General features: G+C 30.2%; 4 protein-coding genes across 4 annotated transcripts; 2 read left to right on the top strand and 2 right to left on the bottom strand.

Annotated features, from left to right (window-relative positions):
* Positions 1-847: 847 nt before the first annotated feature.
* On the bottom strand, positions 848-1516 carry LOC127250440 (classical arabinogalactan protein 9-like). Its single transcript, XM_051273724.1, has one exon. It carries the CDS (start codon positions 1514-1516, stop codon positions 848-850), a length of 669 nt encoding a protein of 222 aa, XP_051129681.1.
* Positions 1517-2565: 1049 nt separating this feature from the next.
* LOC127250442 (RING-H2 finger protein ATL80-like) lies at positions 2566-4681 on the bottom strand. The gene is made up of 2 exons (XM_051273725.1): positions 4637-4681; positions 2566-3042 (listed from the first exon to the last, which is right to left on the bottom strand). Exons 1-2 carry the CDS (start codon positions 4679-4681, stop codon positions 2566-2568), a joined length of 522 nt encoding a protein of 173 aa, XP_051129682.1.
* A 4857-nt stretch (positions 4682-9538) lies between these two features.
* Positions 9539-16876, top strand: LOC127250385 (uncharacterized). Its single transcript, XM_051273660.1, has 19 exons — positions 9539-9745; positions 10362-10505; positions 10603-10704; positions 11397-11501; positions 11991-12083; positions 12192-12293; positions 12607-12687; positions 12818-12919; positions 13001-13102; positions 13352-13456; positions 13959-13985; positions 14177-14272; positions 14352-14441; positions 15024-15128; positions 15277-15381; positions 15448-15543; positions 15623-15769; positions 15912-15969; positions 16058-16876. The coding sequence occupies exons 1-19, from the start codon at positions 9665-9667 to the stop codon at positions 16645-16647; spliced, it is 2331 nt and encodes a 776-aa protein (XP_051129617.1). The 5' UTR covers positions 9539-9664; the 3' UTR covers positions 16648-16876.
* Positions 16877-20382: 3506 nt separating this feature from the next.
* LOC127250614 (uncharacterized) lies at positions 20383-21756 on the top strand. Its single transcript, XM_051273983.1, has 2 exons — positions 20383-20469; positions 20779-21756. Exon 2 carries the CDS (start codon positions 20784-20786, stop codon positions 21519-21521), a length of 738 nt encoding a protein of 245 aa, XP_051129940.1. The 5' UTR covers positions 20383-20469; positions 20779-20783; the 3' UTR covers positions 21522-21756.
* Positions 21757-24985: the final 3229 nt, after the last annotated feature.

The following is a 24985-nucleotide window of genomic DNA, read 5'->3' on the forward strand; positions in this document are numbered from 1 at the left end:
CGGATTGACTCGTATTGACCCGTATACATAATGAAGTCGAATTTCTTGTTCAAATTAAATAATTTTTTGTTGTGCTGTTGTGTTATGTTAGCTTTTATTAGTTTGAGCGTAAATTACGTTGAATTATTTAAAATTGAACTTAATTTAAATTAATTTATGAGAAAATTATTAACTTATGATTATTTTACATATATAATAAATATATTAATCAATATTAATATATTATAATCGGGTTGTCGTGTCGGGTTCGAGTTGAGAGCTAGTCTCAACCCTAACCCGACTCGTTTACTATCGTGTCGGGTTCATGTCAACTCGTATACATAATCGGGTTGAAATTTTTGACCCACATCCAATTATTTTGTATCGAATCGTGTCGAGTTGTCGTGTTGGGTCAGTTTTTGCCAGCTCAAAATTAGAGTGAGGAAGAACTTCAAGAAATCAAAGAACCAAAGAAAATCGAAAATCAAAGAATTGAAGAACCTATCATGAAGACAATCAAAAGAAACACCCAATGATATGATCATGGATTGTTCAAAATCCTAATCTAGAATTATTATCAAATTCTCAAAACCCTAATTTCGTATTCGTTTGAACCCCAATTTTCTTGATAATGGATTCTTCAAAACCCTAATATCAAATTCATTCCAACCCAATCTTTCTTGCTCATCCATTTTTCCAAAACACTAATCTCAAATCCGTCCGAACTCCATTTTTCTCGATCATTGGTTTCGTTCAATCTTTCTTGATCATCGATTTTTTTCAAAACCCTAATCTTGAATCCATCCGAACCCCAATTTTTTCAATCATCAATTTCTCAAAACCCTAACCTCGGATTCTCCGAACCCCATCATTCTTGATCCGGCGGTTGTAACTGTTTGACGATGTCGGCGATGACCTCGTCGACGTCGAGGTCCTTCATCGGCTGAAACGGCGGCTCCATATCCATTAAAGAGACGAAGGTCTGGCCGCCGTCGACGGCCTCCCGAATCCGAAAGGACCGCCCGTCCGGTTCTTCCGGGTTCAGCCGGACCGATAGACCGGGGATCGCTTTTCTCAGCCCTTTCTTGATTTTATTGGCCTTGGATTTGAACGTCGTGATCTCCTTGCTGTGCTCGATTATAATTGCTCCAGCGCCGCCGCCGCCGGCGTCGGATTCGACGGATCTGGCGGAGGAGGTGGAGGCGGTGGCGGAGGAGGTGTCGCCGGAAGTTTTATTCCTCTTCTTGGGAGTGAGATGTATGTCGTCGGAGGGTTCGTGGAGGACGGCGGCGCCTTGGGCGGTGGAGCTGCGAGTGGCGCGAGCCCTTTTTTTGGCGGCGCTCCGGGTTTCTACGCTGGGGCCTGGTGACGGAGGGAGCGGCGGCTGCGGCGGAGGCGACGTCGGAAGCGGCGGCGACGGCGGCGGCGGAGACGTCGGAAGCGGCGGCGAAGGCGGCGGCGGAGACGTCGACGGCGGCGATGACGGAGGCGGCGGCGGCGGCGCTGAAGGGCCGGCGGTTTTGGGTTTAGGCGGCATTTGAAGCTCAAATGGAGGCGTTTGGTAATGTTTATTTTGATTTCTTTTTTCTTGAATTAATCGAAATGGAGGAAAGAAATTGAAGAAAAAAGATCGATGAGAATGTTCTTAATTCGAAGCCTTTGTCAAACTGCCATTTGTCTTCTTCCTTTAGTTATATAGTGTTTTCAGAAATGATCTGGTTCGTTGATTGGGATTGGATAATTTTTGGACGGTGGAGATTTTCGGAAAATAATAGGAAATCAAGAAAAATTCATAAGAACACTAAAATTTTGTTGATCAGAATAATTTACGTCGGATGGCTAACAAGATATTTGTATTAGTAATTTCAAAGTGTTAACTATAGCTAAATTCGGTATAATTACTATTCCGATGTCACTCTGATTGAAAATATATTTTCGATACTAATTGGTGTTTTTCAAATTTTAAATATTTGATATATAATGCTTAATTAATTTTTTTATTATAATTGTATTACCTATATTTTTTAAAGATAAAAATTCTCTAGATTAATCTTAAACTCAAAACGATTTAAGGCGAGATTGAGCAGAGGTAGAGCGGAGAACAATTTTGAACTAATCTCGTTGTCATCCCTATATTTAAAATTTTGTTTATTTGAACTTCGATTTTGTATTTTATTTTTTTTAAAAAATAATTTTTATGCCTTCAATAAATTATGCTGTTAGTTAATAACCATTCATTATCTTGTTAGATTATTTGTGAACTAAGCATTTGTTTAAACAACATTATATGTTGCATGCGATTTTGTTAAATATTATGATAAATTTTATTTCAATTTATATTCGGATCTAACTTAATCATGTTCATCAACACTAATGCTAATATATATATTGTTATATTTTACAAAATTTCGGAATTGTATATTATTAATAATGAAATAAGAGCTTATAAATAGACGCAATACAAATTCGATTGACTCAAATACTAATAAGCTAATCTAGACACTAAAATCTATTCTAAACTACAGACTAAATATCTAAAATATTTCTAACATATATCATAAAAAATTTAGACAAATATATTTAATTTTAGACATGGCCATATTCATGTCGACAATTAGGACATCGCGAGTCGCGAGCGCTCATCCACCGGGTGATGCAATCCTTGTGATAACCATGGCCGCAAGCGGGAAGCTTAAGTATAATTTCTCCTTGTTCGAATTCTTCCAAACATATATGACATTCGGTGAAGCAAAATATGTTGTCCAGAGGAGGAAATGTTACCAAAGGAAACGAGTCGATTAAGCTTATATCGAGCTTTCTTACAACATTTGTCATGTTGGGCTCGTCTAGCTCCGATGTATGCATTTCTCTTTCCCCACATAGTTTGATTTTCAGACAAATGCACACGAAGATTACGATTGTTAGCACAAGGTAACCTAGGAGGGCGATGAGCGTCCTTCGTTGGTATCTTTTTTGCTCCGGTGATTCGTAGTTTAAATCGGTTGCCTCCGCCGAACTTGTAAGGAGAAATAAAAGTATTTGAATCGATAAAGACTCGTTAACCTGTATTATAATATAGAAAATGGACTTAATTAACATCAATTTTAATTATATATTTTTTTCTCTAATCCATTGAATTCGATAAATTTTCGTTGTTCCGTAACTAGTCCCGTCTCCGGCGTCAGAGGACTAAAACAACGAAATTTTTTCACTTATGGGACTAGTTTGCGACATACTCCACTTACGGAACAAAAATGATAAGGGGGTCCAGTTACGGGACTAAAAAAAACAGTTTACCCATTTATTTTATATGTCTAGTTAATTTTTTAGAGAAGAATGCAATTTTAGTCTATGATCTCTTGTAATTTTAATGATTTGAACAGATTGTGTGTAGAAAAGTTTCATACATATGACTTATTGTTGTTGAAAAGGTCATTATTGTCTTTTTCTTCTAAAAATTTTAAAAATTTAAAATGAATTTTGTTTGGGGTTTGAATTTTGAATTGGGTTTGAACAATAAAAAAATTTAAATTGGAATATTTGTATGATTTGATATAAATGAATATTAATGTGATGTTTCGAATGTAAAATTAATTCTTAGTATACTTAAAAAAAAAATGAAAAATAAGAATTTGACTTGATGCCTTTGAACGGAAAAAATTGAATGAATAATAAAAATTTGAAATTTTTTTTTCCAAACAAACACACCATAAAAGTATGATTATATACTATTTTTGATAAAAAGTAAAATTCTTCTTTATGTCTATATCGATTATTTTTCAATCTATTTACAGAAATAAGTGGTGATAACATGTGTTCTACAATTCTTTTGTGTTTTTATTTTCTAAAATTCTGAAAGTAAAAAATACTTTTTATATGAACAAATGGTTGTTGGAAGTGATGCTTTTGTATGGAAAATATGTGAATGAAACCGAAAATAGGAAATGAAAACAGGATAACACAATCTTAATTTTATTTATTTTTACTTGAAATTCAATATAATTGGATTAATAAGTCCATACACACATATATGTACAAATATACTCCCTCCGTCTCAGAAGAGATATCTCGTTGAAAATTGGCATGAGAATTAAAGAATAATAATATTTAATTGAAAATGGATATAAAGTAGAATATAAAAGACTAAATTGCCCTTACTTTTTTAAATCTTCAAAAAGTAGATTAGAGTAATAATTAGAGATAGTTTGGAAAAATAGCTACAATTTCGTTATAAAGTGGGGACCACAGTTACTAAATAAGAAAACAAGACAATTGTTTTGAAACCGATAAAAATGGACAAACAAGACAACTCTTTTGGGACGGAGAAAGTATTATGTAATAAAAACATGTATTCTTTATTCAAAATTACAAGTTTGCTATATAAGAGTATGCCGTATAAGAGTATACCGTGTGCTAAAATCAACTGTTGTGTGTTGTATGAAACTATAACATGTATTGTTAGTTTATGTACTGTATTTATATTATATTAACATATACACTATTTGTAATAATACTGTATATTAGTAGCACATAGTGCGCTGTCAGCACGGTGCTGAACCCCATCGTATATATATATATATATCATGTTACTCAACTTGTAATCCCTAAACCCTAAATTTCGTATTCATAAAAACAACACTTGAAAGAATAAATCAACCTGGAAAACTCGGTCGAAAGTTGCTTTTCGGTTGAAGGAATCCATGCGCGAATACAATCAAACAAACACAAAAGAAATTCCGATTCAATATCCACTTTGATTTCTTTGGTCTGAATTCGAGATTCGGAAATTGTTATGAAGTAAGAAAAACATCGAAAGAAGAAGAATGTAGGAGCAAAAGCTAAAGTATTTCTTAGTTATGCCATATGTGTATATATAGTTGTGAGAATAAGATACATTCAATGCTTAATTAATTAATAAAGTGTTGAAATTATAAGTTTATTTATTTATTTATTTTTATAATTACGTCGGTGAAAAAAAAATAAAAAAATAAAAAAATTAGAGCTATTTAACCACATAAGAAATATGTCGAATTATATACAAAAATATGTTAAAAACTTGTGTATAATATATACAGTTGAATCATATCGAACTATTATTTAATTTTTTCTTTAACATTTACACGTTGAATAATTAAAGCGTATATATAGACAAAGGATAATTGATTCATTGTATAAATATGCTAAATGACGAAAACATCGATGAAATATACACAAAAATTATATTTAGTTAAAGTTTATATATTTTAGTTTTAAGTTTCGGTTTAAATTATTATATAAATGAAATATTTTGTGAGAAAATATTATATATTATTATAAAGATTGTAAGAATATAGTAAAAAAAAATTAAAAAATATATATATATCAAAGAAAACCGAGCCGTAATGTTTGGTCTTCTAGTACGAGATTCGGATCGAGTAATGGATATATATATATATATATATACATAGTTATTATATAATTTTTGAGGTTAAAAACCATCGACATTGTCAAGACAACAATAAAATTTTAGTGAAGGTCGATCTTTACAAAGACACATTATTTTGAATATATATTAGGACACAGCCAAAAAGAAGACATCCCGACAATCAATGTTTCTTAGGGTTCGAAAATTATTTTATGTTTCAAAGAGAAAATGACACAATGGTGTGTTTGGTTGGTTATTTTATTCTTAACATTTTCACTTTTGCTAATTTTATTTTTTATTTTTTATTTGTCTCCATTTAAATAAATTTTTTTGAAATTTGAAAATAAAAAAAGTTAGTATTTTTAATATTATGTATTATTGCAATTCTTTATAAAATACTACTTCCGTCCAGCTCTAAAGGTCACAATTTTTTTTTTTATGTTGATTTTTGAATATTAATTATTATATCAAAATATAGTACAAATTAAGAAAAAATTGAAAAAATATTTTCATTATTGTCTTATAATACTAATAGAATGATATTTGTACAAAAAAAAATTATACAAATATAAAGATATTTTTACTGTTAAGTACAATGGCGTAAAAAGTAAATGCGATCTTTAGAGGCGGACGGAGGGAGTATATAATTAAAAAGATCATATTAATATTTAAATTAAATCTTGAATAATAAAAACTTAATATTTGATATATGTACATATGATATTTTGTGAAATATAAATATTTGATATGATATGTAAAAAAATTTATGTAGTTGAATAGAGCTAAAAATAAAAAAAATATCTTTAATCTCATATATTTTTTTGAGAATTATTTGTATTTTGACTTTTAAGTTTGATTTGAATAATGAATTAATGGATTTGTTCTTTTATTATTTTAAACTATCAATATTATTCATTCTTTACCGTTTTTTAATTAAAATACACTCTCTCCGTCCTACGGCAAAATATTTATTTTTTCATTTTAGTCCGTTGCATAACAAAGTATCAATTTTTTTTAGTAACTGTATTATCTACCTAACATTATAAATACCATTACATCTTATAATATATTACACAAATGTCATTACATTTATATCACACGTACTAATAAACTTATTTTAGTCATTTATAATTTATTTTTACTATATCCCAATATAATACTAATATTTTTAAAACTACGTGAAAAAAAAAATGTATATTTACTTAATAAAGACATTTAATTAATATTCTATTTTAAAAAATACAAGTAATTAAAAAGGTACATATATAATCCTATATAATTAAATGATCCTTTTTTTTTTTTTTTTTTTTAATTTTTATCCACAATTCTTTTGTTAGACAGAGAAGAACTTAATAACAAAATTGAAAAAAAAAAAAAATTTCCAAATAAGCATGAATTTTTGGCTCTGTTTATTCATATACCTTTAGAAATATTTTATCAATGATATGTTTTCAATATGTTATCAATGATATGTTTTCAATATGTCAAATTAAATTATATATTTATCTAACAAAACATGATATAAATGTGAAACATGATATTAATGTGCTCACTTTATATTTTTAGATTAATGTATTTTTTTATATTAGATATATAAAATTATAAAAAATAATATTCTCTCTGTCCCAAAATTATAATTTGAGTTGTATTTGACACGATATTTAAGGAATATTGATATTATATTGATAGCGGGTAAAAAGTACGGATAGAAGACTATTTTACCCTTGTGAGTGTATTAGTGTAAAAAGTAGCTACAATTGTATAATAATAATAAAAAAGTAAAGGTAATTTTACAGTGATATGATTATTTATGAAAATAAAAATATTGTTTTAAAACAAAAAAAAATGATAAATATGACTATTATATTTGGATACTACTTTCTTTTTTAAAGAGTTTCTTGCAATAAAAAAAATCGAGTAGTATAAATAATAAGCATACGAGCCCTAAGTGTAATATTTTAGTAAACAAATAGTATTTAATAAAAAATGATATTTAATGTAATATATATATATATTAAAAAAATATTATATGAATAAAAAAATTTGATAAAAATTTAAGATTTGTTTAGTTTATAATTGACAAAAATTGAAACGATATGATAATTGGACACAAAATGATTAGGTGTAAGCTTTCGATCTAATTATATAAAAGGATCGATATAATAATAAATATGTCGCGTCGGATTAGGATTGAAGGCCTCAACTTAAATCCAATACGGAAATTCAATAATAAATATATTAATATTAATTAATATATTTATTATATATGTAAGGGTGTGTTTCTTTAAAAGAAGAGTTTGAGAAAAGTTGAATTTGTGTTTGATTTTTATTTAAATTTTGGGATGAGTTTAAATTTTATTGTTTTTTTTGTGTTTGAGTTTGGTTAGGGTTTGAGAAGTTTTGATGTGTATTGATTTGATGGATAATGAATAAAATAATATAAATGTGTATTAAATTTAATTTATATTGTATGATTTGATTATGAATTTACCCAACATATATATTTAAATTTTTATTTATTTTTATTATAAAAATTTTTATTTTCTACCGAATGACATATATATTGTATATATATTTTTTACTGTGAAAGTGCACAGTAAAATTGGGCAAACCACATTGGAGAAATATACCCTAAATATTAATATAAATTCAACACAATTGTTTGTTTGGAGGTTTGGATTTTGAATTGAGATTTGAATAATAAAAAAATTTTGAATTAAATAGTTGTATGATGTGATATAAATAGGTGTTGATGTGATATTTTGAATGTAAAATTGATTTTTAGTATAATATAAAAAAATAAAAAATATGTATTTGATATGATATTTTTTGGGAGAAAAAATTGGATGAATAGTATAAATCCAATCCAATCCCCCAAACAAACACACCCTAAATGTATACTATTATTTTAGATTGATTTAATGACTTTTAGTTTTACTTTAAATTGATTATTTGATTATTTTTTAATTTATGGAATTTTAATTTTTTTTAAAAAATGGTTAAACAAAATGATTTCGGGTTAATCGGGTCGGATTCTGGTCGGATCATATAAACTATTTAGAAAATTATTAAATTGAGTTAACAAGTCAATTTTCGAATTGATCAAGTTTGAACAAACTTATTTAAAAATTTAACTCAGACTCAGACTTATCGTTAGCTTAGTTTGTATTTTGTATTATATTTTTTTTTTCTTGTTTTTTTGCATGAGGAGCTTTATAAAAAATACTCGTCATAACTATGTATCTATTTGCTTTTTGCACAGAGTTTTAGAAATATTAGTATTATATTGGGATATAGTAGAAATAAAGTAGAAAGGACTAAAATGACCTTATTAATATTGTGTGATATAAAAATAATAGTATTTGTGTAATATATTGAAAGTTGTAAGGGTATTTGTAATATTAGGTAGATAGTACATTTACTTAAAAAAAGGAAATGAATACTTTTGTTATAAGATAGACCAAAATAAAAAAATAAATACTTTGTTACGGGACGGAGGGAGTAATAATTTTTTGAAAGTTGATTTTATAAAAGAATGTGTTATTATTTTGAATGCGGGGAATTTAAGCTTTGTTTTTTGTTTTTTTTTCTCACGTATATTTTCTAAAAAAAATTAATACACTACGTATATTTATTATTTTTATGTTCCTTACATAATTTTTTATATTTTACTTTACATAAAAAAATTTGTTTTCTAACAATAACAAAACCACACCCTAGACTTTGTTTTTTTATATATTTTTTTTCACATAATTTTTTTTTTTAAAAAATAATACATTGTAAATATTTTATTATTTTTATATTTTATATAATTTTTTCTATCAATAATCTTACAAAATAAGTATTTTATAATCGAATATAATATATTCCCTCCCTCTATTCTACAACAAGGATAATATTTTTTATTTTTGTTCGTCCCAAAATAACGATACCATAAGTATTACCTAACCTAACATAATATCTTTACAACTTTTAATATATTACACAAATATCGTTACTTTTATTTCATTATACACAGTAAATATATTTTTTCCCGATAAACATAGACTTCAAACAGTAAAACATGGAATTTGGCGGCTAAGGAAATACACAGAATAAAAAACAAACAAACACTACCGAAAGCTTTTTCACCCTCTTTTCAACGCTAATGGCTACCGCTTGCCCGTAACACGTGTTACACTTGCACTCCCCACCCAGCTCCTATTTTCGGCAGAGACCCATTTCCACGCTCTATACCATTTACCCCAACCGATGTAATCTCCAGTTCCTCTCTGAAGAAAAATGGTTGCCGGGAAGTCTTCGGAGTCGCTGCCTCCTGGATTCGCCGAGAAGATCAAGTACAAAAACGGGAGAAAAATCAAGGTATTTCACCTTTCTCCGTTTGGTCAGTGTTGAAATTAGGCCAATTTCTTCGTCTTGTATCAGATTGACTAGGGTTTCGGCAGTGTCTATTAGAACTGAAAAATTGATTCTTAGGTTTAGCAAAATTCGGAGTTATATATTGGATCTGAAGGATAACAACGTCGAATTTAGCAATTTCGGTGGGAATTTCTGTAGGTGTATGTTGAAATTGAAGTGGGGAAGGTTTGAATGTATTTTGACTTTAACGATGCGAGAGTTGATGTTAAATGAGTTTCCATTTCAGTGCCCTGACAGACACAAGTTCTTCATCTTTTGTTCCTGTTCATTAATATTGTTTGTTGTTATCTTCTCCGAGAATCTGATTTCTGGAATAGAATCTTAGCATTGTTTTGTACTCTCCAGCCAATTATTTCGCAGATTGTTATTTGATAATTTGCCATTCAATGTTGAAGAGAAGCACCCGCTTGTATATATATATATATGTGTGTGTGTGTGTGTGTTTGTTTGGTTTTTGTTGTTTTATTTGGGCGAAATATTGATGTGGATGTTTCGAAACGAAAAATGAATATGGAATTCGACTACCTTGTTAGCATGTTTGTGTGTTTGGTTGTTGTAGTTCTACTTCAATGCTGTATCGGGTGTGAAGTATTATTCCAAGAAGGAGCTTCTTCGTGCGACTACAGAAGAAAATGGTCTCGCAGCTCAAACAAAAAAAGGCAATGGCGATGGGGGGGGTCGCTCTAATAAAAATGTTGATGCTGTAAGTTTTCGAACTGATAATTTTCTTCAGGTATTCTTCTTATTTGGTTTATATGCTAATACAATGATATGTATTTTTTTATAATTCCGATGAATAGGTACCGGTCAGAATAGATGAAACTTCTCAAGGGTTGCCTGAGGGATGGATAATGGAGGAGAAAATGCGGAATGGCAGCACAAAGAAGGGGTCTGCTTACAAGGTTTATTCTATACCGACAGTTTACTTTTCATTTCTATTCTTTTCCAATATAATGCTTTACTTTTCGGCAATATTGTATAATGCCCCCTGTGGTCTACCAAAAAATCATCATTTTCACCTATTGTTTAAAATTTGCTTGAGTACCATTTGTGTTCTGTAAAACTGCATGTGTTCCAAATGCTTAAGCTACAATTGTAATTGCGCTTTTCACTAATTAGAACCATTTATCGTAATTGCAGTTTTCCATGTGAGACATATTATCCCTTAAATTTTTACTAGAGTTGTGTTCTTTTGTGGTTCTTTTTTATCCCTAAGTTTTTGTCGGCGTGTTTCTGCAGATTCATACATTTTAAATTTACATCTTAGTATGATTGTGGTTGTTTATACCAAGGGAACAAATTCATATAGATTTTATGGTCAATTTTTATCTGTGTTTGTTTGCCTTCATTTTTGTCTGAATTCATTTCATTGCAGAACTAGTTTTCTAAGACGCGTCATTATGTTGGATATTTGATTGAATTGTATTATAACTATGGTGACCATTCAATTTTCGTTTCTGTGTACCATGTTTCATTTTGCTGCAAAAATCTTAAAAAGCTTTGTTTAAAATGGATGAAGAAGCGCTGCAAACAGTTGGATTTTGTACTGACGGCATGTTTTTGTTTTGTGTCTTTTCCTTAATATTTTTTGCAGGTGTATACTCATTTGTCTTCTGGAAAAAAATTCTACTCCATGGCCACCGTGACTCAATATTTAAACACTTTAGACGGCAAAAACAACGTGACTGCACAAGATGAAGTAAGCATTGTTGTTTTAAGACTTTTTGGCACCTCAGAAAGTTTAATTTGCTCCATTTTTTCTCCTAATCAAATACATATGCATTTAGTCTATCAACATCTACAGGAATTGTAGAGCTATTATGGGGGAACCATTGAATCATTCTTAAGGCGATTATGTATTCCAAGGCGTAGACAAAAATGGGTGTTTTTGTTTGGGGATTTGGATTTTGAATAGTAAAATTTTAAATTGGAATAATTGTTTGATGTGCTATAGGTGTTGATGTGATATTTTGAATGTAAATTAATTTTAGTATAATATAAACAATGAAAAATATGTATTTGATTTGATGTTTATGGAGAAAAAATTCTGGAGGAATAGTAGAAATCTCCCAAAATCCCCCAAACAAACACCCAATTATGATGCATATTCATATGTTCTAGATTTTGCCTTGACAAAAGGAACTTTGATTTCCGATGATGAACATTAATGAATTGTTATTTCAAAAAGGATGTAAAAGGGGAAGGAAATAAACTCTTCGGTACACCTCAAACAGTCAATGGTGATGACAATGATCTCACTTACAATAATGAGGCCGATGCTGTAAGTTTTCAGAGTGATGATTGTAGTTGCATATTGCTTCTTCAAATTCTTTGTGTCCTTTATATATGAAATTACTTTATTTTGTTTCTTCCCGGTTTCGAGCCACAGGCGGTAGTTGAAGCAGAAGATTCGCCCAACTGGTTGCCAGAAAATTGGATAATGGAGGTGAAAACACGGCAGAATGGCCGGACTAAGGGAGTAACTTACAAGGTATTAATACAAAATCAATCAAGTTTACCAATGTGCCTTCAATATATATATATGTACGGGTTCTGTTCTATTGAAGTAAGATTTCAATCGATCTATTGGTGTTTGGGAAGTAAAAACGGCCTTCATCAGTAAAATAACCTGAGCATATATTGTTTGTCATTTGTATATGTCCTAAATATCGAGAACAGTTCATTGTGATTAGATTCCCTGCAATTGTCTTGTTATGTTACATTGCCATTGTTTAATGGGAACTAGTTAAATTTAATTTATTATCGACTAATATTTATGTATTGATTTTCTTGCATACATACAGGTGTATATTGAGTGGTCAACTGGAAAAAAGTTCTATTCAAAGGCTGCGGTGACTCATTATTTGAAATCTGTTCGAAACAAAGTGAGTGTAAAATCTCTTCCGAATTTTTGACACAATAACCTTTATTGTATTTTCTTACCTTCATATTTTCTATATACATCGCCATTAACCAAAAGAAATTTGATGTTTTTATAAAATATCTTGGCAAAAGGATGTCATGAGTAGTGGCACAGCTGATGAAGAACTCCACAGCACACCTCAAACCAAAAAACGTAACAGGAATGCCCTTTCTGTTGATAAAAATTCCAGTGGTGTAAGTTCTGAGATCGTTGCCTCTACATCTGTTCTCCACCTGTCCTGTAATATAAATATGCATTCTCTCTCTTCGCCACAGGTACCGGTAAAAACAAATGATTCTTCTAAATGGTTGCCGGAAGGATGGATAGTGGAGGAAAAACCTCGGAGCAGTGGCTCGAGCCATGGATCAACTTACAAGGTGGATTATATACCTATTTTCAATCTCCTTATTTGCTGATTATAAAGTTGTGATAGAAAAATTCAATGGCTAAAGAAATTACATTACCATTTTCTTTTTTTGTAATTATGAGTTCCATATAAATTCAAAACTTTCTAAATTAGGTGTTGGGCAACTGTTTTGTTATGCTAAATTGCCATTTCTAAATGGAAGATTGGCTGTTCACATATTGACAGATACTGGTATCTCTGTTTTCTTATGTTCTTGCAGATATATATTGATCCATCATCGGGAAAGAAGTTTTATTCAAGGAATACCGTGGTTCAATATTTAAATACCATCAGTCATAAACACACCCCAACAGTACCGAATGAAGTAAGCACACGATCTCTTTGTAGGGTGTGTTTGTTTGTGGGTTTGAATTTTTGATTGGGATGTGAATAGTAAAAATTGAATTTGAATAGTTATATGATGCGATATAAATATGCGTTGATATTGTGTTTTGAATGTAAATATAATTTTTAGTGTAGTATAGGAAATGAAAAAAATAAATGTTCGATTTGATATTTTTGGGGGGAAATTTTTTATGAATAGTAGAAATCCGAAAAAATCTGATAAAAGAACACACCCAAACCTACTAATTTCGAATTTTAAAAATGCCCTTTCGTTATTTGAGTGAGTTTTCAATTTGTTTACATTGCATATGAATATGTGGTTTGGTTGGATCCCTATTCTGGTTCATAGAAATTGCAGAATTATCTTTTGACACAATAACATTTTTGATTCCACGAGAAAACCCAATTTCAACAATTTTGGCACATAACTGGGATTTATTTCAATTCGAATCTAATCTGCATAAATTTGATAACTACTGCAGGTTTTGGACAGCGGAACGCCAGAAAAGGTTGTGGCATATAAATTGGCAAAGAGACGACTCATCGAAATTCTATGTTATGAAACTAAATTGAAATCAAGCCATTCTAATAATGCTAGTTTCTGATCCTTTTTGTAAAATATTTAAGGAGATTATTATCGGCACGGTCATATATTCTATACACCTTCCATTGACAAAACTAATATGCATGATCATTGCAGAAGGACAGCATAGATTGTACACCTCAAGCAATGGATGGTGATGATGTTGACATTGACATTGATCATATCCTTTACGCCGATGAAAATGTCGGCAGTGTAAGTCTCAAAGCTGTTGCATTCACATTTAATCTCCATCCACCCTTTAGTATGAATTCGCATTCTTTCTTGTCCACAGGCATCCGTGAAAACTAATAATTCTTCTCAATGGTTGCCCGAAGGATGGACAGTGGAGGAAAAACCTCGCCAGAGGGGATCAAGTTATAAGGTGTGTTCATTTTATTGTAATTACATAAGAAATTTTGTGTTTATCTGTTTCACGATCTCCTTGTTTAGGGGTCGTTATTTTTTTGGCTATGTTCTTAAAAGAACTCACCCTTTAATTTTCATCGTCGGTTGCAGCTACTAAGAAATATACAATCTCAGCTCATAACTTTTGGTTGTTTTACTTTTGACATTGTTTTAGGTGGTATAATTTCGTTAGACTTTGGTTCGTTTTGTCTTTAGTTTTTTTGTCTGGATATATATTTTTTTTGTATAAATTAGTCAAAATGTATATAGAAGGGTAAAACTATAAAAATGGTGTATAAATATATAAAAGCTGCAAAAGTTCCATGCTTTGTTTACTTTGATTTTGTGTTTCTCTTTTATGTTTATTCGATTTCAAGTTATTGCAAGAGCTTTTAGGGAGTTCGGACAATCAACATTGAACACTGACATGATTATATTCTGTGTATGCTAATTTAGCGAGAACATGTGGACTTGTTTGGTTCGTTCCCTTAGCCGTATTGTACGTTGGATTTTCTGTAGTCATACTATACTTGAACTTCTAACCATATTTTCTATGAAGGTTTATACGGAGTTGTCATCCGGAAAGAAATTTTATTCGAGACCAGAAGTGACTCGATATTTGAATGCTGCAAATCATGCCGACAACGCATCTGTGCAGAAAAATGTAATGTGTAGATTTTATTGGAATTTTACTGTGACGTTTTAATTGATTTATGCATTCATGTTTATTCAACTCTATTTATTATAAGGCATGGAATTTCGATGCTTCATTTTAGCAAATCATACCGTACTTTTGTTAATTGCCTATTCAGACGGACAAATCTGGGGGATCTTTAACTAATGCTTCTACACGAAGAATTTCGAAGACAAGTTCAAGCCGTGCTTCCACGAAGAAGGAGAACAGCAATAACAAGATGGTTTGTGCTGCGACTTTATTAGGGGTAAAAATTATTTTAAATTTTCTAACATTGGATGTTGTACAGATCACCTCGGAGATTACACCGGCTGATGATCTACCACCTGGTTGGATCAAAGAAATCAGGACAAGTAAATCCAGAAATAAGATCAGAAAAGATCCGGTAATTTTTCCTTCCGTAAAATTGCAAAATGCTTTACTACGACGGTTGTTTTTTACACAGCTGTGTGTGATTTCCGCAGTTTTACACCGATCCCGTCAGCGGGTATGTCTTCCGATCTAAATTAGACGCTTTACGGTATTTGGAAACAAACGATATCCACAGCTGTGCTTGCAAACCATTTAAACGGGAGTCGGATGATCTCAAGTTGATTGGCAATGATATCAATGTAAGTCTCGAATAATTTGTGTTTGTTTAGAGCTTTTGAATAATAAAATTTTGAATTGAGTAGTAGAAATCCTTCGAAATCCCCAATCAAACACATCCTATTATATAATCGAAGTTCTTTCTATGCTGATTGATATTTAAAGTCTCCAAATACGGACGGGGAGAAGTCATCCAAGCAGAGGAAATCGGAAGAATCTTACGGTAAAATTTGCGCTCGAGTATTTACTGTTTGGGTTAATTCTTTTTACTGCTCAGGTCACGATTACAATCACAATCTAAATCATCGCAGGCGCAGGCGGAGAAACTTCGGGTACAAAACGTCGAGCAGAATCGATGGCTGAGATCCCAGAGAAAGCGGAAGGTAACGGCGGTGGACACTCGCCAGGTAAACAAACAAACGGAAGCTGGACCGATTCGTCGAAATCTAAAAAAATACGCGACTCGGAATTGCCGCAACGAACTTCAAAAATGCTGTTCGACACGGGACTTTCCTCCGATATCGAGCCGGAAGAGATTTCCGAAAATCCTCACACGGAGAAGCCGGAAAAGTCACCGGAGTCGCAGCTCGGCAACGACTTCGGGGACTCGTGGTCGGATCCGGTCGAATTTGCTCTGAAAACTCTTTGCGGCGAGATTCCGATCGACGATAATCTGCCGTTTCCGGGCGACTTGAACAAGGGGCTCAACGAACCCGCCGATGCGGGCCCGAAACCGATGCCGCCGCCGCCGCCGCCGCCGCCCTCGGACGAGCCTGTTAATTTCAAAAATGAATTTGTCCCGAGCGCCGGAACTCCGTCGAAGAGGCACGGTGCGCTTGCGCTGCTGCAGTCCAATCCGACGTTCTCTGCCGGCGGGGAAGACGGCGAATCGAAGCCGTAATTGAAATCAAAATCGAATCGAGGTGGGTTTTGATGTGCCAAATGTTGGTTGTTTTTATGTTATTTGGACACTCAGCTCTTATTAAGGTTGTTGGGGTTATTATTATGACGTATCCTATAAAATGTTGTTATGACTTTGTATTTTGCTGAGGATTTGGATTTGGATTTGGATTTGATGCTTAAAATTGGGAAATACTTTTGGTCTGTATTAATCGATCTAACCCTAACTATATCAAGGTATTGCTCATTTTATTTTATTTTGTAGACAATAATATTTTATATAATATAAATAAATTAATTATTTATTTATAATTAATTTTATAGAAACTAAAAAATTTTAAATATAAATAAAAATATTTGTTTACTAAAAATAAAAGATTTTGTTTACTATCAACAAAAGACGTATCCTTCCGTCCAATAACAAAGTATTCATTTTTTCATTTTAGTCCGTCCGATAACAAAGTATTCATTTTCTTTTTTAGTAACTGTACTATCTATCTAACATTACAAATATCCTTACAACTTACAATATATTACACAAATGCCATTACCTTTATATCACACATACTAATAAGGTTATTTTAGTCATTTCTACTTTATTCTTACTATATCCCAATATAATACTAATATTTCTAAAACTACGTGCAAAAAGAAAATAGATATTTAGTTCCGGGACGGAGGGAGTATAAAAATTAGTGATCGATAATTAAATAATCCTAAAATACCAAAGTGATCGATCTTTCTATATATGCTACTCCTCCGTCCCAGAACTATAGTCTGAGTTGTGTTTGACACGAGATTTAAAGAATATTGATATTATATTGGCAGTGGATAAAAGTACGCGTACAAGACTTTTTTGCCATTGCGAGTGTATTAGTGTAAAAAATAGTAACAATTGTGTAATAATAATGAAAAAATAATGGTAGTTTTATAATGATATGATTATTTATGAAAATGAGACTGTTGTTTTAAGACGAACAAAAATAATAAACAAGACTATAGTTTTGAAACGGAGTAAGTACAATAGAGTTTGTTGAAAATATTCGACGAGTCGAAAATCTTGTCTTTAAGCTAGTTTTTCGATAGGGTCTCGACCTATTTTTCCTTTTTCGAAATCGAAACTTCCCATGAATTATACCAAATTTGAAGGATTGACATACGCTTTTTACACAATATTTAATGTAAGAAATCTTATAATCCTCTTTTGGATAAAGTTGTTATGTTGAATAATTAATTATTAACGTAATACAAATGATTAATTATTTTAAAATTGTCTAAAAGATACAAAAAAAAGTAGTTGGAGGATAATTTTTAATTGGCCTTGACTTCATGAGCTCCATATGAAAATGATGTCGATGGAATCATTGCACATCTTTCTTCACAAAAGTTGATTTTTATTATCATTATTATTATTATTATTATTATTATTATTATTATTATTATTAATTGCATGCATCAGCATTCACGTTGCTTGTTTTCGTCATATCTAAATTACTTTTTTTAGCCAAACAAATGTGTGTTTTTTTTTTTTTTTTTTTTTTTAATTTTAATTTTAATTTTATTTTATTTTTATTTAACCTATGAATTTTCTTAAAAAAAATACTTCCTCCTCCAAATTTCTATTGTCCTAAAGTATATTTACACGGGTTTTTAGGTGATTATCTTTTTGTTATAAATTGACAAATTTGCCTTTAAGTGTGGTAGAAATTAAAAGTAATAAATGAATGAAGGGTAAAAATGTAAAATTTATGTTTAAAAAAGGAAATGAGACAATAGTGGTTGGACGTCCCAAATAGTAAAATACAATATTAGTTTGTGGATGGAGAGAGTAATATTAAATATTAAATAAAAGATTAATTTTCATTAAAATATCACAATTAATAATTATTTCACTTAAAAATATCAAACAAAACATACATAAACCCAAAACCCAAATAGTACTCCCTCCGTCCCATATACCATGTCCACATTGTCCTTTTTGTCCGTCCCATATACTATGTCACTTTCATTTTTTGGAAATAATCTTAATTTATAATTATTTATATTATAGAATAATTATTTTCACTAATATATTTTTAATTATCTACTAATTACATCCCTCCTAAAATACTGTATCTACAGTGTAGCAGATACGGTACGTGGGACGGAGGCATGCGGTTCTATGTGCAAACATGGCCTAATATATGTGGCTTAAATTTATTTATTTATTGTGTATTTTTTAATAATAATAATAATTATTATTAAAAAATAGTGAAAGAAAAATGACATGATGCATTGTTTGAAGAAAACTATTCATAGTTACAAAATAAAGATTTAGAATATATATATATATATATATATATAAATAAATCAAAGGGATAGGATAGAAAGGCGATTGGAAGAACTCTATGATGATAAGTAAATGATTAGTTTATCCAATAATTTAATTAATAATATAAACGACAACTTTCAAACCCTAATAACAAATTAGATTAGCAAACCTCAAAAATATCAATATTACTTATTAACTAGCAAATATATCCCAATTTAGTTCTAACAATTATACTAATAGTTTGTTTGACAAACAATTTTTTTTAAGAGCTTTTAGTTTATTGAACAACTTTTAGCTGTTTGATCAGTTAAAAAACTAATTTAGGTGTTTGGTAAATTAGCTTTTTTAAAGAGCTTTTTGGACCCAAAAAGCTAATTTCTGAAAAGCTCGTCTACTCTTAATTAAAACATAATTATTTATTTTATACATATAAAATATATTTTTATAGCAGTATTTATTAATTATTTTTAATATATTTAATTTATTAAATTATATTTTTATTTTTATAAATTTAAAATAATTAATTATTATTAATTATTACATATAAATTATTTTATCTGAAAAATATATAAAATTTTTAAAACTAAATTAAATAGAAAAAATAAAAGATTATTAATTTATTTATATATATTAAAACAATAATTAACATAATAAAAAAATATATACGAAAGATTTATTATTTTATATTTTACATAATTTTAATAAAAAATTATTATTTTTTAGTAAAAATAATTTTCTCAAATCTAAATAATAAAAAATAAAACTAAATATTTTATAATATTTTTATAATTTTTAATAATTCATAACAAAAATTCTCATAAATTTCAAACCAAAATGACCAAAATTAAATATTTAAAAAAATAACATATCAATGTCCTTAATAGTAATTTTATGTATAAACAGCTAATGTCAAACCGTTGTTTTACCCAACACTTTAATACAAACCGCTAATTGAATTAGCTAATTAAACAGGTAATTGAATCAGCTAACCGCTAATTGAATCAGCTCAGCTAATTGCCAAACGAACCATAATTCTTAATAATCTTGACTTAATCAGCATATACTCATTATTTTAGTAAATAATCAAATATTTATATCATAAATGGAACTTGGCCATATATACAATTTGTAATAATTAAATGGAATTTTGAATTGATCACATCACCTTATAGACGTAAGAACACAATGAAACATACCTACCAAATTGATGTGATTAAGTTTTGACCAAATAAATTCGTAATTATCAAAATAAATTGCAGTTAATTTGTCCCCAAGTAACAAATATACAAATGCAGGAAATTTCCAAGAATTTTGACCAAATTTAATAATTTTAATAAAATTAAAAAGAAATAAAATTAAAATGGTGTCATTTTGTGCATAAATTAAGGCCAAGAATCGATACATGTCTTCTTCATTACAATAACACAAAGTTTATTATGCTGAAGAACAGCAAGAGTTTTTGCCATACAATTCTTTTCTGTGAAGTTGGCTGAGAACAAAATTATAATTCAGGTAAGTTTACTCAAAGATTTCTTCGATTCTATCTATGTCGTAATATTATTTAATTGTTCGTTTCGGTTTTTGATGTTTCGGGCTATACGGGTATCACTACCAAAAAAATATCAATTTTGTAACAAGATTTTTTCGTTCTTAAATCTATTTTTTCCGTTACTAATGATATTAGAAACGGAATTATGGATGTAATTACGTTAGCTACGTGAGCTTTGGGAACGGAATTTCGTTAGAAATATACTATTCTTTTGTAGTGTATTTTCAATCTTTTGGACGATTTTGAAGTAATAATATTTTGTTATTAATTAGGGAATATGTCGATCGTTCCAAGGACTCACGATTGCTACGAGCACTACGAGCTCAAGGCCTTCGAGAAGCTCTTCTCTTGTGACGGTTGCAAGATGAAAGGATTCGGACAACGCTACCAATGCAACCTTTGTGGCAACGAATTGCACAAAGAGTGTAAATCCCCCAAAGCTACCATCACCCATGAGTTTTTCGCGCGCTCAACTTTCACATTCCGCGAGAAGCCCTTCACGAGGTATGGTTTCAATCACCAAAGAGAATTCTCCAAAATCTGCGACGCGTGTGGGAAGGAAATTCGTGGGTTTAGCTACCATTGCGAAGAGGACAACCTCGATGTCCACCCTTATTGTCTAAACCTCGAAAAAAATGTTTTGATCAGTAAAGACACCGTGTTCAACCTCGAGGCCAATGTGGTGTCGAAATGCATATGGTGTAAGAAAAAGAAGATTTCGGACGATAGCCGGGGCGTTCTTGGATGGTCGTATATCTCCACTTGTAGGAAGTATCATTTTCATGTTTATTGTATGGCGGAGATGGCGCACGAGGCGTGCGTGAGGAGTGGCGGGGAGATGGTGTTGGAGAATGTCGAGCTTCGGAGTTTGGCGAAGAAAAGAAGTCGTCGAAAGATGGTTGTGGTTGAGATGATCAAGTCGATCCTAAAGATTGTGTTCGCAGCTCTTTTGGGTGATCCGACGGTTCTGATTTCGAGTGCTATCGTCGAATTACTTTCTCGTGGATTATCTTAAACCCTGAATCCTATACTTAAAACATTAGGATTTCATGTTATTCAAACGTAAGGTTTGAAATTAGGGTTTGATGGGTGTTTGAAATTAGGGTTTCCATGTGTGCTTCAAATTTAGGGTTTGATGTGTGTTTGGAATTAGGGTTTTCATGTGTGCTTCAAATTAGGGTTTTGATGTGTGTGTTTCATATTAGGGTTTTAGATTTTCTTTTAATATGTAAGCATACGTACACGTATACATGATGACATGGTTTGCTGTTTTTTTTTTAATATAATTTATATGAATATCTATGATTTGGTTTCATTTTAAAATTAGGGTTCTTGGGTTTGGTGTTTTTCGAAATTAGGGTTTTTAGTTTGTTCTTTGTTTGATGGTGGATTATTAATGTTGTACTTATATTGTAGTTTATTCTTTTGGAAATATTATAAATCTTATTGTCATGGAAATTAAATTTAAGCTCCGAAAACGATCTCAAATTTATGTTTACGGCCAAATTGAATCTCACACACACATCTCAAAACCGTCGTCGATGATGATGAAAATATAGTATCAATGTTTAAAATATACAAATTAGAAAATAAGCACCAAGTTTAGAGATAATTATTGAGTATGTATGACTACTAATTATACATGTTTTATATTTAAATGTATATTTGAAGATTAATTAATCATTTATTAGTATTGAAAATGACATAAATTTGTGATCATGTTAATTAGAAATGTATTCTTTTTAATGTTTATATATATATATATATATATATTTCTGTTAGGTCGGTGTTTTTGATGTTGATTGTTGAAATATTAAAAATAATTATAAAGTTGAAATGCCAAGTCTAATCTCAACTTGGAATAACATAAAGAACACTTATTTCTTAAGAAAATAAACTATGTCTTAATTTCCACGTATTTTACGTAGACTTTTTTGGATGAAGTTGTAATATATAATGATTGGATAACCTATCGATTTAGTTAATTAATTTACGTGACACAAACGATTACTTACATATATTGTAATATTGAAAAATGTGACATGGGAGCCAAGAGAAGGTCCATTTTTTGACCTTTGTCCTGGACTAAATAGTAAATATATATATATATATATATATTGAGTATTTCGTAAAATTACAATGTAAAATCATCAATAAAAGTATCAATATTAACGCTCGCACATATCCGATCAAAAAACAAATATTAACACTTGCACACACACACATATATATATATATTGATATGTAATAATACTATATACGATCAAATCTGTGATGTTTTGTGTATAATACATTTCAACTCGATTCAACTCTTCGAAACTCGGAATCTGTACCCGCGATTCGATCCAATATTGTTTGGATCTGGACCGCTTTGAACCGGTTCTGGAGTTTTCATATAAATGTATGTTTCCAAGGTTCGATTAAGGGCGTGATTCATTCTTTCATCCTCACATTACTCTCTGAAACTCTACTGTTTCCGACGCATCGCGATTGATCTGTGCTTGGTCTTTCCGGCGAGATTGGCCATCGAAGCTTGAGGTTCGTTCCCTGCGGTAGTGATTCAGCCCATTCTAAGGCTGTTCTTCGGTTTGATTTCTCGATTCTGCTTTTATGTATTGTTTGTGATGTTATTTGGTTGTCCACGATGATTTAGGCTTATAATCTTGAGATTTCTTTCGATTGAGGTTATATTCGCGCTGATTGTGCATTTCCGTGGATGTTGATAGGGTTTGGGTCGCGGTTGTGTGTATATATTGCTACACAGTTAGAATGTTGGGTAACCTGAGTCCGAACTCTTTCGATTTCGAAGTATATAAAAGATTCGATGTTTTTTGTTTCGTATGTGTTCGATTAATTGTAAACGACAAGTGTTAGGTCCTTTATTATAATTACAAAGTCTTTTACAATCTTGTGTATGAAATTTAAAATGATATATTTTTATACAAACCCCCGAGTTAATAATAATAATAATAATAATAATAATAATAATAATAATAATAATAATTAGGAGAAAACAAAAGAGAAAATAACCTTATTTTTACGTTGTTTGGGTTTTCTTACTATCTAATCCCTAACCTAAATCTAATCCCTAACCTCTAAGCATGTCAAATGATGTTTCAACCGTTTGAACTATACACTTTTGATTTTGCTTAGGTTAAGGATGTAACCAATAGCTAGTAAAAAATATTTAAATTACCAGGTAAAATATTTAGTTCAAGTATACTAATAGACATACATAATTTTTATTTAAAATGTGTCTACTAGGGGTGTTCTAACTTCGCAGAACATAGCCTTTGTCAAATTTAAGTTTGATATCGTTTTTCCTTACCTCGTTCATATTAAAATGAACAACACTATCTATGATTTTGAAATAACGAATTGAATACATCTTTTTACAAAATAGACGAGACATTAGTGAACCAAGAAGGATTATACATTTGTTAGTATTTCATCCGTCCCAATACAATAGTCTTGTTTACCATTTTCGTCCATCCCAAAACAATAGTCTCATTTCCATAAATAATCATATCTCCATAAAACTATCCTTGCTTTTTCATTATTATTACACAAATGCCACTACCTTTTATACTAATATACTCACGGGGGTAAAAAAATCTTTTATTCATACTTTTTACCAACTATCAATATAATATCAACATTCTTTAAATCCTGTGCCCAACTCAAATAAGACCATAGTTTTGGGACGGAGAGAATATATATTATTGCGAATAAACACGGGCGTGTTATAATTTAACAAATTTTATCAATAAGATTGGCTATAATTGCGTTTTAATTACCACAAATCGGTCGTGTTGGGTCCATATCAAATGAGACATCATATTTCATAGAGTCAAAATTTTAATCTAGTAAAACTTATTTTGATTAAAAGTTTATATCACACCAATTAATGTAAGTACTTTTATTTTCTAATTTTGATTTTTTTTTTACTAGAAATTTTATTACTGTTATGGGCCCTGTAATGGGCTGGGCAAAACATAATTTAATTTTTATGGGCCCAATTTAAATAATATACCTTTTTAGTAGTCAATTTGTCAAAAAACTTGAATATTAAATGTGATGTTTTGTAATTAAAAAAATATATTTGATTCTATTGATGAATAGTGTAAATTTAAAAAATTTGAGCATTGAATATGATGTTTTGTGAATGGAAAAATATATTTGATATAATATTAAAAAATTATTGCTGATAAATAGTGTCAAAGTTTAAAAGGCTGTATATTGATTATTGAATATAATGTTTTCTGAGAAAAAAAATATTTGGTGTGATATATATTTTTTTTTTAAAAAATATTGCTATTGATAAATAGTATTAAAAGTTTAAAAGATGCATATAAATAGAACTAGCAAAATAATATCAAGATTTTTTCAAAAATACTAGTAAAATATGGGTAAATCATTTTTGTACTGTTTTCCAATTTTTATAGTTAAAAACATTAATGTTGTATTCTTTTGTGAGTT

The sequence above is a fragment of the Andrographis paniculata genome, unplaced genomic scaffold (genome assembly GCF_009805555.1).
Source record: "Andrographis paniculata isolate CXL003 unplaced genomic scaffold, ASM980555v1 Contig37END, whole genome shotgun sequence".
Taxonomy (NCBI): domain Eukaryota; kingdom Viridiplantae; phylum Streptophyta; class Magnoliopsida; order Lamiales; family Acanthaceae; genus Andrographis; species Andrographis paniculata.

Coding starts and splice junctions, on each gene's coding strand:
- LOC127250440 (XM_051273724.1), bottom strand. CDS start 1,516: ATGCCGCCTAAACCCAAAACCGCCGGCCCTTCAGCGCCGCCGCCGCCG.
- LOC127250442 (XM_051273725.1), bottom strand. CDS start 4,681: ATGGATTCCTTCAACCGAAAAGCAACTTTCGACCGAGTTTTCCAG. Junction 3,043..4,636: donor CTTTCGACCGAGTTTTCCAG/GTTGATTTATTC, acceptor ATTATAATACAG/GTTAACGAGTCTTTATCGAT.
- LOC127250385 (XM_051273660.1), top strand. CDS start 9,665: ATGGTTGCCGGGAAGTCTTCGGAGTCGCTGCCTCCTGGATTCGCCGAG. Junction 13,457..13,958: donor CCCCAACAGTACCGAATGAA/GTAAGCACACGA, acceptor TAACTACTGCAG/GTTTTGGACAGCGGAACGCC. Junction 15,770..15,911: donor TGATTGGCAATGATATCAAT/GTAAGTCTCGAA, acceptor TGATATTTAAAG/TCTCCAAATACGGACGGGGA.
- LOC127250614 (XM_051273983.1), top strand. CDS start 20,784: ATGTCGATCGTTCCAAGGACTCACGATTGCTACGAGCACTACGAGCTC.